At 45.4% G+C, this 19,187-nt stretch overlaps 1 protein-coding gene across 1 annotated transcript; it reads right to left on the reverse strand.

The window, feature by feature from the left end:
* Positions 1-6,832: 6,832 nt before the first annotated feature.
* zgc:73226 (uncharacterized protein LOC402792 homolog) lies at positions 6,833-14,334 on the reverse strand. The gene is made up of 6 exons (XM_056588831.1): positions 13,933-14,334; positions 11,816-11,972; positions 9,922-10,006; positions 9,529-9,602; positions 8,583-8,729; positions 6,833-8,453 (listed from the first exon to the last, which is right to left on the reverse strand). Exons 1-6 carry the CDS (start codon positions 13,967-13,969, stop codon positions 8,405-8,407), a joined length of 549 nt encoding a protein of 182 aa, XP_056444806.1. The 5' UTR covers positions 13,970-14,334; the 3' UTR covers positions 6,833-8,404.
* Between the last annotated feature and the right edge of the window lie 4,853 nt (positions 14,335-19,187).

Genomic DNA, 19,187 nt, shown 5'->3' on the forward strand with positions numbered 1-19,187 from the left:
CACACACACACACACACACACACACACACACACACACAGAATAACCACATGTACACACCGGCACACATACACAAAAAATAACCACACACACACACACACACACACACACACACACACACACACACACACACACACACACACAGAGAAAAAAACCACACAAACAACACACACACACAAGCACAACACCACACACACACATTCTGGGTGTCCAATGTGGTCAACTGACTCATGTTTTATCCATTGTGGAAATTCATTCTAACCCCCCACCCCCTCTCACCTCCACCATACCCCTTTCTCTGCACAACATAAAACAAACTAAACCCTTTATTCCACTTGATTTCGCGGTTGGAACCTCACATGTACACAAACACACGAGCACACCTGCACGCACGCAACACACACACACACACACACACACACACACACACACACACACACACACACACACACACACACACACATACACACACGCGTTAACGTGCACGTCCAGACCGGTCCTGCCACCTCTGACAGCTGCCATTTTTATGACCCTCACACACCTCCTAAAGCATCAGGCCATACTCTCACATACTCTCACTTTCCATCCTTCTGATCCTCACACCTCCTAACACCTTCTCTCTTTCTCCCTCTTCACTGTCTCACTCCCTCACTCCCACTCTCTCTTTCTTTCTCTCTATCTCTCTCTCCCTCCCTCTCTCCCTCTCTCTCTCCCTCTCTCTCTCTCACTCCCCCTTTCTCTCTCTCCCTCCCTCTCTCTCTCTCTCTCTCTCTCTCTCCCTCCCTCTCTCCCCCCCTCTCTCTCTCTCTCTCTCTCTCTCTCTCTCTCTCTCTCTCTCTCTCTCTCTCTCTCTCTCTCTCTCTCTCTCATGGCTGTGTTTCCTCTGCTTCCTGGTCCTCCTGCTCTATGGGCGAGCAGGAAGGAACCAGGGTGTTAAGGAGCCCTGGAGCCTTAACAAGCCCACGTTAAGCTGCCGACAGAGGGTTGGATAGCTCCACGCAGGCACCCGGAGGCAGGCTGAACCGTTAGCATGTCTGGCTAACAGGGTTACACATAAACCATGAGCTCTGCTCTTCGGTGCTGTTCGTCACAGGTTATTTTGTCTTATTTTGAAGGTTGAACTTTGCCTCTCGCCATATTGAGTTATGGAGTTATGAAGGGTCTGTGGAGCTTTATGATTGTTCTGGAAGGCAAACACTGACTCACGATTCCTGGTACATTAATGATTGAAATCCTTCATCGACGACAAACAACACCGAGTGGTCGGGGGGAACAAAAAGTACAAAATTGTAAACACCGGTATCTATAGGAACAACAAACCAAACAGGTCCTAGTTACTCTCGGCCAACCACCAGAGTCGCGGTTTGTTTGGGGTAGCCTCCTCCGTCTAGACATCTCACATCCGCGACTCGTGAGAGTCTCTCAACGGCTTCGAACCCCATGCTTAATTGGCCCTGTGTTTGGATCGATCCGTGTTGCCCTTTGACCTCATGTTCTGGATCAGGTAGTATCCCCCCCCCCCCCCCCCCGCCCCCCTGATGTGGTATCTGCATGGAGCCAGGAAGTGGCCCGTATCCAAGACGGAGAGTCCTGGACGATCACGTCATGATGTGGTTAATGAGATCAGCCACGGGCCGCTGGCTCTGACTCAGGCCCACACTCCTGGTGTCTCTGAGGCTGCCTGTCTGTCTGTGTGCCTGTCTGTGTGCCTGTCTGTTTGCCTGTCTGCCTGCTAGAGAAGATGAGCAGGAAGGAAAGCTGGGTTTCATCCTGGTGTGATTCAGGCTGTCCTTAAGGTCTGCATTGTTCTGCATCATTGTGGAGGTTTTTTCGTAATGGGTTCCGTAAAAGACAAGAGGGGAGGCAGGTATATTTAATATTTTTATAGATATTATTTGTAAAAATGATTCTCTGTCAATGTCTTGTTACTTAGTATTTAGCGGTCGGCTTCAGGTGTGTGGCTTTTAAACCACTGAACTAGAAGAAAAAAGAGATTGGTGTTTTCGGATAAGAAAGTAATTGCATATATAAGGGGCGTTCAATTGGCTAATAGCATATATTCTGCTATCAATCTGTGATTATTCATCTGTGTACCCAAATGAAAAGCACAAGTTGCTCTTTATATGCGTTTCAGGAATTAAACAACATTCCAAAACCTATTTATCCGGTGTCGATTTTCCTATTAAACTTCATTCTGCTTACAATATTCTCCCCTCGCAAATAAACACCAGAATCGTCTAGAATCGTTCCTTGTTAAGAATCACAGCGAGCATCTCATCAACTCCTGGGTGGTGGTGGTGGTGGGGTGGATGTCGATGTTTACAACATGACGCACCTCAGAAGCAGCAGCAGCAGCAGCAGCAGCCAGCAGCAGCCGCGTCCATGTTCTGCTCAGAGCTCATTAGCCTTCGGGGGTGTTTGCGTTGTCTTGACTCTCTGTCTGTCTGCAGTGTGGCGAGCAGACCCAGGCAATTACACACTGGATCCCAGTTCCAAAGAAAAAACCCAATCCGGAGGAAAGCGGGGAACCGACTTCCAAACCCCAAAATTACAGCGGCGAATGCTTTGGTGGAGCCTCTGTTATTAGTCCCTGGCTGTACCTCTTCAAGGCAACAGGCAGGCTTAATAAATAGTTCTGGCTTCCTGAGAAGACCGGCTATTTGGTCCACACAATCCCCCCCCCCCCCCCCCCTTAGATGAATAGACATGACTTCATGAGGTGTTTTTTGGGCTCCAAAAATAATTAATTTCCGTGGTTCGATGTGAGTAAAAGGGAAACTTTAATCATAAAGCCGTAAGTAATAATAATAATGACGATTTGAAACCCCCTTGAAATGTCGATGGATTCTGGCTCGGCCTCTGAATTTGAGATGGTCCACAGAAATGTTTAAACCCTGGATTAGAAATGGCATTACTTTGAACTAAGCGTATGCATATAATGTTTCAGTTTAATAAATAAAAAGGTATACTTTGTTAGGGTGAGCCGGGCCTGCTGGAAATCGGATTAAAAAGCAAATGAACTCTCAGTGGTCGGTGTAACCGCCGCAAACATTGTGCAACTGTGCACAGTGTGTACCACAATGTACGAATAACAACCCACCAGGATAACATAGGGAAAGAACGACGATAGGTGTGCAATCGTGATCCCGGGAATAGCTCGACTCAGACGGGATGGCGTGTCCTTTCAAAACCCACACACCGTCTATACCCGGTGACATCATCCACTCGGAAGAACGGTGGAAGAAGGCGTATCGGGGGGGGGGGGGGTTAACATAGCGATACGCAAACCCCCTTTGACTTCATTCTCAGAACAGTCTCCCCATCTGCTTTAGTGCTCCCCCCCCCCCCACTCACCCCGACCCCCCCCCCCCCCCCCCCCCTACCACTGACGGAGCAGCTGGCGCTGTGTTGAGAGCAGTGGACAGCCTACGCTAGGCGTCTTGAATGTACGTTTCCCCTACAACACGCACCCACGGAGGGGCTGTTGTAAATAATCTCTCTGGATGTCAAGAAGTCAACCCCTCGCTAGAGATGGCCCCCGTTTCTCCGCACACACAAAGGGACACAAAAACACACAGGCACACAAAAAAGCACACGCACACATATGCACACCCATGCACACACACACACACACACACCCATGCACACACACACACACACACACACAGACACACACACACACGCACACACAAATGAATGCAGGCACTCCACACAAACTCAAATATACATAAATCTGCACACACACACACACACACACACACACACACACACACACACACACACACACACACACACACACACACACACACACACACACACACACACACACACACACACACACACACACACACACACACATTTGAATGGGAAGTCATCAAAAAAGAGAAAGAAAGCAATGCCGCAGGCAGGCAGCACTGTTTACATTATAAACCTCGCTCTTCAGTCAAATCTGCAAGCAAGTCATTAATCGTTCAGACTTTAACACCACTGAGCCAATGCGTGCCACTACTAGCTTGAAGCAGCTCTGGACTTGAAGCAGCCCTGGACTGAAAAGGCTCTGGACCTGGACAAGGCACTAAAGAAGTGGAGCACACTGGGTCATTTGTGCTGATACAGTTCAGAGTTTGTTCTGTGCCAGGCAGTCTGGGCTTGATGGAGCACTCCCAGGAATACAGGGGTGGGGGGGGGGGGGGGCCACCCCCCCATGGGGACGGGGTGCCAGATGGAAGCTATTATTACTCGTTCCCGGTGTCCAATCTGGCATCCCAGATTTCGAGCAGATTCGGGCAGATGTGTGTTTGGGTGTGTACGCGACAAGACCCACCACAACATGTTTACCGTTGAGGCCATGTGTGCAAAGGTATGGACGGTGCTTTCTCCGCTGCCTGTCTGGGATATTAATGATTGGGTCATTAAAGGGCAACACATCACACGAGCCCGAGCGGTAGGGGTAATCATGAAAAATTGAGGTTAAACATCTCTACATAAGTCAAACGAATCGTTATGAGGGAGGCAGTACATCACTTTGAACAATGAATGTCAAATTGAATATACCATAATGGTCATAATAAAAATACAAACGTCTTACAAAATAAATGTAATGCAATCACCCATAAATCTTATTCCCTAATTTCACCAATTTGCTAAGCCGTCTCCCTTTCCACGGTTGGCCCGCAGAAGTTTGTGTGTGAAATGCGTGTGCCTGTCCGTTCGTCCTATGATGTAACCCCGTCACAGACCCTCTGGAGGAGGATGACCACGTCCACATGTGCTAAAGTCATCAGCCTCTCTTTGTCCAATGACCTTGTTTGAATGTAAAACATTCCTCCTCAGGCCCGTATTCTTTGAAACTGGACTCCTTTCGCCCATTCTCGCTTTCTCGCTCTCCCCCTCTCCCGAGCAGACTAGCGGCGGGCCGGATAATGCTTTTCCCAGAGACAGCCGCGGCCCGACGTCCAAACGGCACTTGAGGAAATGAACGCCGGATGTCTTTCAGAGCGTCTAGACCTCGGCTCTCCTTCCAGTTCAGCGAGCCCTCGTCTCGCAACGCCGGGAGCCAAAGCCCCGGCCACAGAGCTGAATTTGAATAATGCTGTGCCTGACAGACGTTTGATATTGGACGAGTATGTATGACCGTTCGATTTGATGAATACTGCGACTTTTGAAGTTTAGAATAGGACTACGTCTACCTCAGAATCGGGGAATCCATCGACTTTTGAATTAGGCTACATAATGCATCATTCGATTTGAATAGATCGACATCACTATTGGATCGACACCTACAATTTGACAGATAGATATCAATATTAAAAAATATCAACATCACTATTTGATAGATTGCCCTCATAATTTAATAGATCAAAATTTTAGAATGTGTCAAAAAAAAAAAAAAAAAAAAAAAAAAATATATATATATATATATATATATATATATATATATATATATATATATATATATATATATATATATATATATATATTATACACACACACATTATATGATATATAACATCAACAACATAGTGCAGCCATTAAGCGTGAGAATCTTTTCAGAAAGATCTGAGGCACACCTGTGACTGTCTCTCTGCTGTGACACAGGTTAAAAGGTGATGATATGGCCCTGAGTTCAAAGGCTCTTGCCTTTTTCCTTAACCCAAAGCTTGCTGGGATTCAACACTCCTCTATTACATACTACGTACCTAACATCACTTGCCCAGTGCCGATGAAACTTGGCAGTATTATGCTAGTGTACATCCCCAGGATAAGTTATGGCTACAAAGCACAAAAAATAAAAACGGATAGCTGAGTGAGGGATGAGTGTGAATGGAGTCCAGCTGTTTTGGTGTTTTTCCAAGACAGCCCCCGCATTTTTTCCTCTTGCGTTGTCAGCGTGGTGTGTTTAGAGGTAGCATTACAACGCCAGCAGCAGACACACACACACACACACACACACACACACACACACACACACACACACACACACACACACACACACACACACACACACACACACACACACACACACACACACACACACACACACACTTCAAACAAACCTCCCCCACCAAAAAATAACAACTGATAAACTTTTTCTTTTTATCGAGTGTATTTTTCAACTCGATAAACACTACGACAGAACAAGCCGTTTTCCCTCCCTTTGTAGCCCCTAAGTGTTGCCATTCATGTTCAGCAGGGTAGGGAAACGAGTCTCGTGTTCACGGAACGCAGTAAAACCTCAAATTCCCTGAGTGGACGGAGTGGCGGCCTGTTAAAAACCAAAGACAACAACAAAAAGGCTGAGGGAGTCTGGTGTGTGAGGTAAGAAACGACTGAGCCAGATGATGAGGGTTGGAGGGGAGGGGGACGGGGGTCTGATGTCATACGGTTAGTGCATAGAGGCTTTACAGCTCCGACTTGGTGTTTCAACACCATGATGATATCACACATGCACGCAGGCACACACACACACACACACACACACACACAGACACACACACACACACAGGCTGATTTACAACCCTGCCGTCCACGCATGGGAAAGAAGTTAGGGTTTTAAGCAAACGCTTTATCACATCGTCGACGATAGCTGCTCCAGTGACCCCCCTAGGGCCCTCAATTATTTTGAGGAACTTTCTGTTTTGTTTTCATGATTTTCACGGAATACGACCCTTTATTTACAGAAAGACGGTGACACATGTTTACTCAGCGCTGCGTTGACGGTAATTGACTATGTGTATTGTGCGCTGCCAGAACAAACGTGCTACAGAAGTGAAATGGATTAGAGAGGGAAGAAGGAGAGCTCGGATATACACAAACACCACAAGTCGTGAGGAGTGATGTTTTAATGTTTAATACGGTTGTCAGCACGAGGGCGATCAGTCAACAGTTAAAACAGTTTAGGAGACGCAACCGCCATGTATCATTTTTATTCTTTATAGGATACAGCATCTGTGCAACCAATGATACATTTACATTTACACCACAAATGTCATTCCATGACGTCTGTTCAAACCTAGTCTGGTGAATGCCCTTAAGCAAGATCGTACAACACTGGATTGGGGAGAAAAAAAGAAATACAGGTCCGTGCTGGTCTGGGAGCAGTAGATTTCAAGCGACCTGACTTGGGACACATCCACTCTCTCTGGACGATATATATCGACCACAAGCACAGACAGACAGACTGACAGAAAGACACTGACTTGCCTGGAACACTGATGGATGGACAGACGGCTGTACGAAGAGAGAGAAGGGGAGACAGCAGTACAAGGACTTCTCTGGCCCTTTCCTTTCCTTTTTTTGGGGGGGTTTGACATGGCCGCGCCAAACCACACCAAAACCAATGACGCGCTGATTTGAGTTTCCATTACCGGTTAAAAAAAAACGTGCAGAGCTCTACCTTGCCAGGGTCCACATGTAACGTCTCCACCAGTGCGTGACCAGAAACGCGCCTGGCCCGCCTCCCAGTGGGTCGCGGTGACGAGCGAGAAGATATCTCTCAAATTGTAGGATATGGAACAGTAATTACAACGACAACTGGTGTGTCGAAAGACGTATCAGAATGCACGCAGAATGCACTATGCACTCGCTTTTCAACCGTGTTATTATTACATTTGTTCCTAGAATGATATAAGCCTGATTAAAAAGGGTGAGAAATTACCTTTTTTAATCAGGCTTATATCGGTTTAGGAACAGATATCATTTAAAAGCTAATTTCTCAACCCTTTTTAGGGTTGTAAGGTTGAGACGGAAGCGCAACACGGTGATTTGTGTTCGACGATATTCGCCTGCAAAACAAAAAAGCTTGTGGAGAAAGGACCGATTTATTTTCCGATTAGTCGTTTTCTAAAGACAATAGGACAACATTTCACACTACTAGATAATCGATATCATAAAATTGTTCGACGTGTAAACAAGACTAATCTGAAATAAATCGTCTCTCAATGAGCTATTGACATTAGGATGCAATAAAGGGAGAATATTTAACATCAAGCTGAAAGACTAATCACGGTTATAATGGTGGCTGTTCCGTCTGTCTGAAACAAACCAAATGTATAAAAGGTCTCTACACGAAACGAAAGAATTTCACTGCAGGCTATTACATGAAACTAAATAGGTGGGTGTATGTTTGTTGTGTCATGGACACAAGACAAGCGCGTCATCGGTTAGGGCACACATTCACGCGGGTATCCCTGTCGTTATGGAGACACAAATCCCAGCCAATTCCAACTGAGTTGAGCCAGGCTAGTGTAGTATTACACAAGAAAAGGCCACTTGTTTCCCCGGTGACAAGGAAACAAAGTGGGAGGAGGGGGAGTGCGGGTCAAAGTGCGGACAGAAAAGAGAGCGACAGGGGCTGCCACCTGATTGGGCAGAATCTGCAGTCGTCGCCCCCGACGACGCCCTCAGTCACAGGGTACTGGTGGTCGACTCTGCCAGACGCTTTCCTATGTAGATTCTAGAGGCAACAAACATCAACAACAACAAACAGAGACAAACAGAGACACACACAGACACGCACATGGTCAGCAGACGCCGCAAAACAAGAACCATTTGTCCGTTTGTTGACGTCGGTTTCGTCCCTCACCCGATTCCCAGCGTCAGGAGATGGGAGGCGATCAGCGATGGGACGAGGAGGAGGAGAACGTCGAAGGAGAAGATCCCCCTCTTCATCACTTCCGTCTTCCTCACACTCAGGGAGCTCTGCTGTTTGGGGTGCTGGAACACAAAGTCTCTGGGTGGAGGGAAGGACAGACGGACAGACAGAGGGACAGACGAAAGCATATATATACAGTATATATACAGTATATGCTTGCAGTTGGTGGATCATTACATCTGTTCTCAACAGTGGAGTATTTCAGTCCATAGGAGGAGAATAAGTCTCAAGGACACATCGATAACATCAATGGTATGCTATTAGATTCTAGCCACCATTGAAGCCCTTGTAGAAACCGAGGCAGGGGAGGAACATGGTTGGATTTGATGAGGAGGTAGAGTAGGTCACAGGGTTGTCGGTTTGCTGCACGACCCCTCCATGTGCCTCTGAGCAAGACAGCCAATCCAAACTGCTGCTGCTGCTGCAGAGGTACTGATTGTTGATTTTGTGAGTGGGTGGGTATTCTGTGTGTGTGTGTGTGTTTGTTTGGCTGTTGTTGTTTGTGTGTGTGTGTGTGTGTGTGTGTGTGTGTGTGTGTGTGTGTGTGTGTGTGTGTGTGTGTGTGTGTGTGTGTGTGTGTGTGTGTGTGTGTGTGTGTGTGTGTGTGTGTGTGTCTGTGTGTGTGTGTGTTTAGGGGTTGGTGTGTGTGTGTCTCTGTCTGTCTGTCTGTCTGTCTGTCTGTCTGTCTGTCTGTCTGTCTGTCTGTCGGTGTGTGTGCGTATGTGGTGTGTGTGTGTGCGTATGTGGTGTGTGTGTGTGTGTGTGTGTGTGTGTGTGTGTGTGTGTGTGTGTGTGTGTGTGTGTGTGTGTGTGTGTGTGTGTGTGTGTGTGTGTGTGTGTGTGTGTGTGTGCGTGTGTGTGTGTGTGCGTGTCTTACTTTAGGGGTACATTTTCAGGTCTGCTCGCCCAGTCCCACACCCAGTCGGAGCCCCCCCTCCGGTCTGTTTCTTCCTGGAAGGGGAGCAGGAAGCAAGGCCGACCATCACGACACAAATAATAAATAATAACGTATCTACCAGTGAGATGTAAACAACATTGAAAGCATAACATTAGAAAATACGTGCTTTATCAAACAGATAAAATATGTTGGTCTGGTAAGTTTAAAATAAAGAATATGTAAAATCTAAAACCAAAAACATTCAAACAATGACTACGTGAAGACTGAGTCACACAGAATGTTATTATAAACATTATTGAAATTGGCATTTCAAAGGCGTATTAGAAGCCGCCAGAAAATCTTCTTATTTCAGAGACTCATCTGAGGTATTACCTGTATGGTAATGAAGTCCCCGTCCAGATTGCTCGTGGGCCGGGGAGACCCTGAACTTTGGGAGGGACTCACCCACTGGGGAGGACTGGGGAGAACAAATGGACCCTTTTAAAAACCACATCGTTTCCCAGAATAAAGTGGTGCTGTATTTCCATCCAACTCCCCGGTACAACCGACGTAAACAAGACAATTGTCATATTTAATTCAAGGAGTCGGTATTCAGAGACACAAATATAGCCGATGTGATTTATGCGCGGCTTTGAGACTTCATTTACATTTTTGCTTGTCCTATAAACAGATATATCATCCGTGCTTGAAGTGAAATCAATGCGATGACTCATCACGTCAAAGCCAACCGGGGTCAGCAATATGTTTTTTTTATGTTCTTTTCAATGGATATACAAACATTAGCATATAAAGAGGAAAATCCCAAAAGCCTCCCTCCCAATGAGCACCCAGGGAAGTTTTTTGTCACTTCTTTCATTTTGTTGGGTGAGACCAGTGGTGTGAAATATTGGGTGCACAGGAAGTTATGTCTTTAGCACAAGAACAAGGTCATGGTGGATGAACAAGCAAACACCGCGCTGTACTAAGCTAGCTAAGATAGCTTTGCCGGGTGCGTTTTATTGCCCGCACTTTTACCTTTGTCGCGGTTCAGTGGGGTTGTAGGAGTACATGCACGAGTTTAACGACAACATGAAATGACATTAAGAGCGTATCTTCCTTCGGTGATATGAGGTAGGCTTGAAACTGGATTATAGCCTGGGATAAAACAAGAATGGGATCTGTTCCATCGAGATTTGATTGGATTGAGGAACCGCCTAAACATGCCAATGGTGTGTTAGCTTCTGGCCAGGCTTTATGTGAACTGAATTTTCTTATAAGATGTCTGGAATCCTTTGTTTAATCGGTCAATCAATAGCACATGTGTCATTGATACCCACACAATAAAGAAACTTAATGTTCAAAAACCATGTCATATCATAAGGAAATGTAGATAGTTTAGTCACAAAAGTTAAATTGAAGGTGTCAAATCCGTGATATTCTGAAAAGGTTGATTTTTTCATGAAATTAAAAATATATATAAAACTCATTCATTTTACTAATGAATTGTGATAGTTGTGGCTAAAATTTTAGAGTCTGGGGTACCTATTTCATATGAAAACAACAAATAGCCTAACCATTCCCTTTAGTAAAGTTTTATTAGGGTATGAATCCGTAGTAGATAATATGTAGATAAAGGGGTTTATTTTAAGGTAACAGAAAAAAGAATGATTCATACTTTCATGTGACTTATTTAAATTACCTGTAGTGCCAATATATCTAATAATAACATTGTGGATATATTTGTCCAATATGAAACCAAGGATTTGAGAGGGAATATAAAATGAAACTCGCCAGTCATTCAGATGACCTCAATAGATGGGAAAAACACAGAATATTTTGGTCATCTCTCTTGGGTCATGGGGTCGTATCTAACCCAGCTTTCCATACTGACAGTTGGAAAAAAAGGTGTTACAAAGTCAGGCGGTTGTTTTTCTCTGATGACAGGAAGTGACTGACAGCTGGACAGGAAGTTGGACAAGTAGAAAACAAGAGATGGGGAAACAAATGGTGGAGCAGAAGGTCTGGGCGCGGGAACACATGGTGCATTCTGGGTAATTAAGTAATTTCATACGACACTTAATCAAGCCTCGCTGAAATCACCGCAGACTTGCTTGCGATGAAGCACAGTCAGGCAACACAAGTGGATGCATTTAGGCATCATGGATGACTTCACCGAGCATATGCTCTAGCGAGCCCAGCAAGCCAGTAACCACATTACTGCATACTGGCAACGGCTTCCACCAAGTGGAAGGTTTCAACCGCTGTTTGTAAACAGTGGTTGTTTTACCTGTCTCTGCTCCGCTCGCACTCCAGCTGAGCCTCCAGCAGGATCCTCTCTAGCTCCCCCTGCAGGCTGGGGGACGAAGTGTCCGGAGGTGCGGTTAGACTCTCCCTGCGACTCACCGCCTCCGTCGGCTCCTTGTTCTCCACCTCCACCCAGGAGCCTGCGATGGAGGTAGCATGCAACCAAAACAACAGGGAGACAAGGTTATCAGTTCGGTAGTGCACGTTCGCGTTGCGCGTCCGTGGTTAATTTGTCCAGGGGAATCCCAAATGGGCCACGCCCACTTCGTTCCGTGCGTCACACTAGAATTACTGGCAATGGTGACGTCACTTTTGGTAGAGCAAATTGAGCTGCAAAGACAATCGTTATGTCTATGCCACACCAACATCCAAGTGGAAAGGGAGGGTTCGATCGCATATGTCAAAAGAGCAAGATAGACCCTAACCCCTAACCTGCTCCTTAATCAAATGTGTATCCAAATTCACTGAAGGGGGCTTCGGGTCAAACTCCCCTTAAATGACTGTATAGTGAATATTAAACATATCTGAATTGACTGCAGATCGCTTTAGCTAAAAAGTATCACATAAAAGGACTGAATAGTTAATAGAAAACATATATCAAAGAATGCAATTGCAAGAGCTATCCAGTTCAAATGTAATAGGCCAGGTATAAAATAAAATAAAACTCCAGAGTGGGCATCATCATTATTCTTCACTAAATATCGGCCTCTGCATGCATACACTGCATACACATAAAGTCAGCAGTCGCTCAGTCGCATTTGATCTCAGTAGCTCAACGAACACACAGGCCTTCCAGAACGGCCATCACACACACAGGCACACAGGAAGAACGTGCGCATGCATACATCACATAGGGACGCAACCACAGAGGCCGGCACTAGAGCGGGTCTAGCAGTGCCGGAGCATGCCTTACGTAAGATGTTATTTCAGTTTGAGATTATCTTTTCACTTCCTTCTTTTCTTCCTCCCTCATCTCTCCCCCCCTCCCCCCCCCCAACTTCCCCCCTCCCCCTTTCCCCCTTCCCTCTTCACATCAAGCTCTCTCCATCCTTCCCTGAGATAACAAGCACTGCTACTAGTGTCAACACCTGCTCTCTGCCCTCCCCAGCCACCCCCTCCAGGTAATCCTTCTGCTTCCCATTGCATCTCATCAGAGTTAAATCGCCTGGAATACGACACGCTGAAATATATGTAAACAGCGACTCAGAGATAGAGTGGTCAGCGTATGGAGGAGAGCGGTAAGAAGAGGGCGAAGGAGGCGAGGGAAGGAGGCAAGGGAAGGAGGCTGGTGCAGGAGAAGGACAGTGCCATCGCCCTACTTAAATCCCAGTCAGCCGGGTATTACATAACAAGCCTGACTTTGCTCTCTTCTGTGGCAGATCAACTGTTCAGTACCAACTCTTCCCCTCGCAACACTGTCGATCTGGCCATTCATGAAAACCGCAGTGCTAAGTTATTCAAGCTTTTACTGATTCTATATCCATATCTATTGATCTCTGTTCTATATTGGGTAGGACAGATTCAATGTAGTTTTGAGTTCCTCATTACAAGTCGGTCCATCACCTGTAATCCACAGAGTAAGTGCACCTATTTCCCAGCATCAGGCATGTGTTGGCAGGTGTGTAGGCCTGCCCTAGAGCCTGTGTGCGGAACGTTTAATTGGCTTACACTGTGAAGAGGTGAGTCATGATGAAATCCCTTTAGATACTAACGTGTCAGTGGCAACAACAACAACAATGGCATCTCTGTCTGTGCCATCCTTTTATAAACATTGTGTGCCATGTGCGTTTTGGCCTACATCACGATTGACAACACAATTCCTTCCTACTTCTGAAACATAAATATATGCATACAATTTATGATAATATAATTCATAATCTATAATGCTTAATTTTATAATATATATACTTAAAAATATAATTTATAACTAGAATATGAACGATTTCAAGCAGAGGGACAAGTGATCAGATAGGCGCATACATTCTTAAACGGCGGCTGATCTGTGACATTTGGCCAACATCCACAACAGTAGCTATATTCCAGTCTCCTTCAATATAACCGCAAGCAGCAGGAGCAGCAGCAACCCCCACTCCCCCTTACCATAGAGTTTGTCCTTGGGTTTACGTGCGTCAGACATGTTGAAACGACGGGAGGTTGACGAGATGCTAGCGCTGACCGAGCACAAGACGTCTGTCTGTCAGTAGTAAAGACAGTCGTAAGTCTTCCTCTAAACAACTGTGATGTTGTGGTCCACGCCGTAATCAGATGTCGTCCCTCCCCAACCCCCGCGTCTCTCATCCCACGTGTTCAATGGAGAAGAGGTAAACACAAACACAACGATCGAAGTCTTTAAAGTGCCACAACAACAAATACACCGTTACGAAATGTCTCAGTCGTCTTTTGTTTGTTCATACAAAAGACTGCCGTCGCATCATTAAAACGTGAACAGTTCATAATGGGACACAGAGTGCTAAATTATACTCTGTTTTCAATGGGGAAACAGCCAACTGGGACGTGCACATTGTTGTTAGGCAGAGTCAGTTAGGTTTATTCCTCTTTATTAGCTTTCTCAAGGAAACAAGTGTCTGTTTGTTTGTACAGATACTTGTATCAGACTATTGAACTGCCTGCCAGCTGCCAGAAAATGACAAGAAGTGGAAGAAGAAGAAGAAGAATGACATGAACCCCTTCAGGTAGTCTGCTCATTACCTAAATCTATAATGAAAAAGAAGAAGTGAGGGTATCTAGTTCTAACGAATATACCTAATGTCTTTGTGAACCATTTAAAGTTGTTTAAATTGTCCATTTATTCCAGGGTTTCGTACAGGTCAAAAATGTTATGGCTTGACCAAAGTATTACTTACTAATGTGGCTTAATGTATAAGTGGAGCCAAGTCATTAATTTGAACTGTTTATAATGACCATTACTCCAAAGCCCGATGATACGGTCCCCGCGTTGCCTATGGCAGAAGCTTAAATCTATAAGCAGCGATAAGCACTTGGCAGCCTACAACTGTGTGGCCCGCAAACTGATGGTAACACCTGGCTCCTCTGGCACGGCTTCCGAACCGCCTATAAATCCAACATGCGAAACCATACGAACGCCCAACACATTGTAATTCTCATCAAGAGAAGAGGGCCAAATTTGGCAGCCAAATTATGATCCACTTGAAAAGATGAACCGATAGAAAACATCGGTCCTATACATGCCATCTGGACACTGCCCTTCAAGCATCAACCAAACTATAAACACTTTTTCTGATTATTCCATTGCGTAGATTAAGTAGGCCTGGGCAGTGGAACAGCGACATTCAAGCCCTCTGTTAGCCTACTTTGCCTCCATGGGAAGGCAGATGGTTTTAATGGTGACACTCAGGCTTTATATATCCTGTCATGCTGGACTTTGCTCTATGCATGTCAACTAGTCCATCAATGCTGCGGCCCGCCTAATGCCCATCACGGCTCGTTTTGATGGGAGACAAATTTGTTCTGAATGAATAAGGCCTAGCGCTATCTAGGACGCAGGACACGCCGATTTGGCAGTTATAGCTACACAAGGGTCTTGGTGAGACCATTGGGTAAGCTATTATTGGTCCGGGTAGACTAACAATCGATAGGTTAACCTATTCCCCATATACACCTAGATAGCTAGGATAAGATGCTCAATAACTAAGTACTCTAACTAAATACGACGTACAATAAGTGCGTACATTAAGTGCCAAGGCGTACAACATACAACAAGTAGGAGGGGGGGGGTGGGGTGGCTATGCAGTGTCTAGACTATTTTAGTGTACATAAGGAAATGAATATTAATTTCGTCCTTTTTTTTTTTATCCAAACCCGACTAGACGACAGATGTCGGGAATGATGGAACCTGTGTACCTTTTATAGTTCCACCTCCCTGCACCCCTGTGCCTGTTCTTAAGAGTTTCTTCCACTTCCCGACCCGGTCCTCCTGGCCCAGTCAAGGTCAGACCCCACTCACCCCACACCCTCATCATTAAATCTGGACTGGTCGGGCTGACATGTTGTTTTGTTCTCTAAATTGGTAGGCCAGTAGATAACCTAGAATGTGGAATAATTGAATGGCTACGGCTACAGTCAGGTTTTACTAAGTAGGGTTTTTTCAGTCAGGCTCTGAAAATTAAAAACACAAGAGACCGAGACACTATCAGAGGAACTAACCTGGCTGGGTGTAAAGAGTCTGGCCAGCTCGTGTGTGATAAGAGAAATTGCCCCCTTGTTGATAGACAAGGAGAAAAACATTTTATTAGGTTGTAGTGGATTTGGCCCCTGGCACAATCTTTAGTACCAATAACAGATGCTGACCACATCGACGAATGGAACGTTTTTTGTGTTGAACAAATGGTTCGGTCTCTCGACCGTTGAATCACACACTGGGACTTCCCTGTTACTTCTCCGCTGGTAGAATGTTGACCCGACCTGGCTGTAGGGGCCCGGTTCTCTCTGGGGCCACACATGCACTCCAATGTAGCGCAAGACGCTTTGCATTGAAGGGTCCTCAAATTGAAATTCTTGTCTCATACATGTTCTTTATGTGGTCCGAGTACTGGAATCACGAGTTAATAATTTGAAAATACAAATAGAAAAACATTTCAGACAGCCTAATATGGTGGCTTCAAAGTCGCTTCCTGTAGCCACAGAACAATGAGTCAGTGTCTCGTTATATTCATAGCCAGCAATTCTAGTTAGTTAGTTACTTCTGTGTGACTGTTTAAATGCCCCCTTCTTGTGTGCACGTCTACCTCCGACTCCAAATCCTCCCTTGGCACGCCCACCCTACTGCAGCAATGGATGATGGGTAATGTATGCAAATCACACGTCCTTTCCTCATGGATAGGGACATGTTGACTTTGTGGTTGACTTTTAAGGTCTAGGTGTTTTGTTTAATTGCATGTTGTGTTTCAGGGCTACAAAGTAGATGGATGTTGGTAGACTTGCTTTTTAACTATTTTATGACTTTGGGTTTGCTGCTATGAACTTCAACATATTACTACTATTACTGTGTTTTAAATAATCCACCATCTCTTCCACTTATAAGACACCGTAATCCAAATATTTCTTAATACATTTACATATTTGTACCTAAAGGACAAAGACAGACTATATTCTTCCAAAAGCTACATTTTCTCTTGCAAGAATAAATCCCTACAACCCACTGAAGGAGTCAAAAGTCCTTAAACAGTTGCACAACACTGTAGTTCTGTACAGTTACACAACACTGTATGTAAAAATAAGAAGTGTGCTAAATTGTAGAATTAATGCATAAATAACCTGACAATTGAAGTACAACACCACCCCCTGGTGGTCGGACCTATCCCATAAAATTATCTTGGCAGTAAATCAAAGAGAAAACCAAGGTATTGTAGCTTGGTTTAGGGCTGTCCTAGAATGCATTTTATTAGGTGTAACTTAATACCCCTTCCCATCCTTTTCATTAGAAACACATTGCTTCTAACTGCCTATTAAGACGTTGTCATGTACTGTAAGTGGCCAAGCAGACAACAGTGTCTATTGCCTACTCTTATGGTCTAGGTCTTGATCCCCTTGCAGCCTCTGGCATTATACAGCAGTCTCAATGAAGTCTTTACTCCCGCCCTCGCAGTCTATCCTCCCACTACATCCGTTTGTTACATTGTTTTACCGCGCCTTATCTGACCTCCAAGCTAGTATTCTTCCAGACACCTGGACAGTCAAAGAAAGCCATTACTCTGCCCCGGAAAAAAAAAAGAAAAACCACAGGAAAAAGTTCCCTCATTCATCAAAGGGACTAAGATATTTTTGACAATGTCCTCCTGGGTCTAGCCAGGATCAAAGTACAAAGCGGTGTGCTTTTTTCTATTTATTTATCTTTGTCCAACAAATCAGGGATCCAATCCTTCTCATCTATCATCCTTTGGGAGACTCAAATAATAAAATTCCTTTTCAGGTAATGGCTGCAGTTATCTCTCTCCCCCCCCCCCCCCACTACCGCCCCACCCGCCCGCCCCCCACCTATCAGACCCGTCCCCTCTCGGAACACCAGCTCGTACCAGAGCATGATTGATGACTTGATCCGAACGACATTAAAGACATCTGCTTTGAATTCACTTTTTGTCGCGCGGGTCATTGTTAGCGTGCTGATGAACGACCTCGTCGAAACAGAAGGGGGGACCGGGGGCGTTTCCTGGGCGATGTCGCGGTCCAGAGTCAGCCGGGAAACGGTGAGAAGCCCATTGGCTGGCTGGTAGAGTAGCCTTCGTATTAGTTTGGAGAACAGTGTTAGCACGGAGAGCTCGGATCCCTCAGAGTGCTGTTGGCTATATACGCTGAGTACGCTGAGAATCCATCAATTCGTAATGGATTCAATGTGGATTTGGAATGTGTTTGGGGTTGTTTGGTTATGCTGATTACATTATGGTCTTTCTAGTCAAAATTGGTTTTGCTCCAATCTGGGAAGCACCCCTTATCAGCAAATAATATTGTTATGGAAACAGTTTTGTGGCTCCTAGCCCCCTCGCATGAAAGCATTAGGAGCCCCATAACACCATAGGCATGACTTAATTCACGAGCAATACCCAATTTAATTAAAAAACAATCGCATTTGGATCGGCATTGTGTTGCGTTCATTTGTATGCAAAGGCGGGCAGGACGTGCACGTGCGACAGTTGTGCACGTGCCCTTCTGCAAGTGTACTGCAAGTGTGCGTCTGTGCTAAAACAGACACGCGCAGGCACCCACGCAGACACGCACATGCACACACACACGCACACACGCAAGTATCTAATTAGAGGCTGCGACCAAAAAAATGAATTCATTTCATATTTTCTCTCCAAAATCCTCCACTTGAATGAAGCACTTGTACTTCTTTTTCATTATTTGACAGGAGGGGGAGAAGGCAGAGGGCGGGGGAGTGGGGGAGTGGAGAGGCCCCGGTGGAGCCTGTTTATCTGTGTTATGTATCTGCCGCCGCCGTGGTGGACGGTTGTACATCTGTCTCTAATATGGTGGCGGGTCGCGGTCGGCCCGCCACGCCAAACCGCCGTCGTATGGCCGATATCGTAAGAATAACTCTACCTGTCTCTTCGCATCTTCCTCTTTATCCTTCTGTCCTGCAGCGAGCGTGTTCTCTCTCTCTCTCTCTCTCTCTCTCTCTGTCTCTCTGTCTCTCTGTCTCTCTGTCTCTCTGTCTCTCTCTCTCTCTCATCTCTGTACGTCTCTCTCTATATCTCTCTCTCTCTGTACGTCTCTCCCTCACTTCTTGTATTCTCTGTTACTGAGAGAGAATACTAACTCTATCTGTGTGTGTGTGTGTGTTTGTATATTGATTATATATATATATATATATATATATA

The sequence above is a fragment of the Gadus chalcogrammus genome, chromosome 4, assembly GCF_026213295.1.
Source record: "Gadus chalcogrammus isolate NIFS_2021 chromosome 4, NIFS_Gcha_1.0, whole genome shotgun sequence".
Classification (NCBI taxonomy): Eukaryota; Metazoa; Chordata; class Actinopteri; order Gadiformes; family Gadidae; genus Gadus; species Gadus chalcogrammus.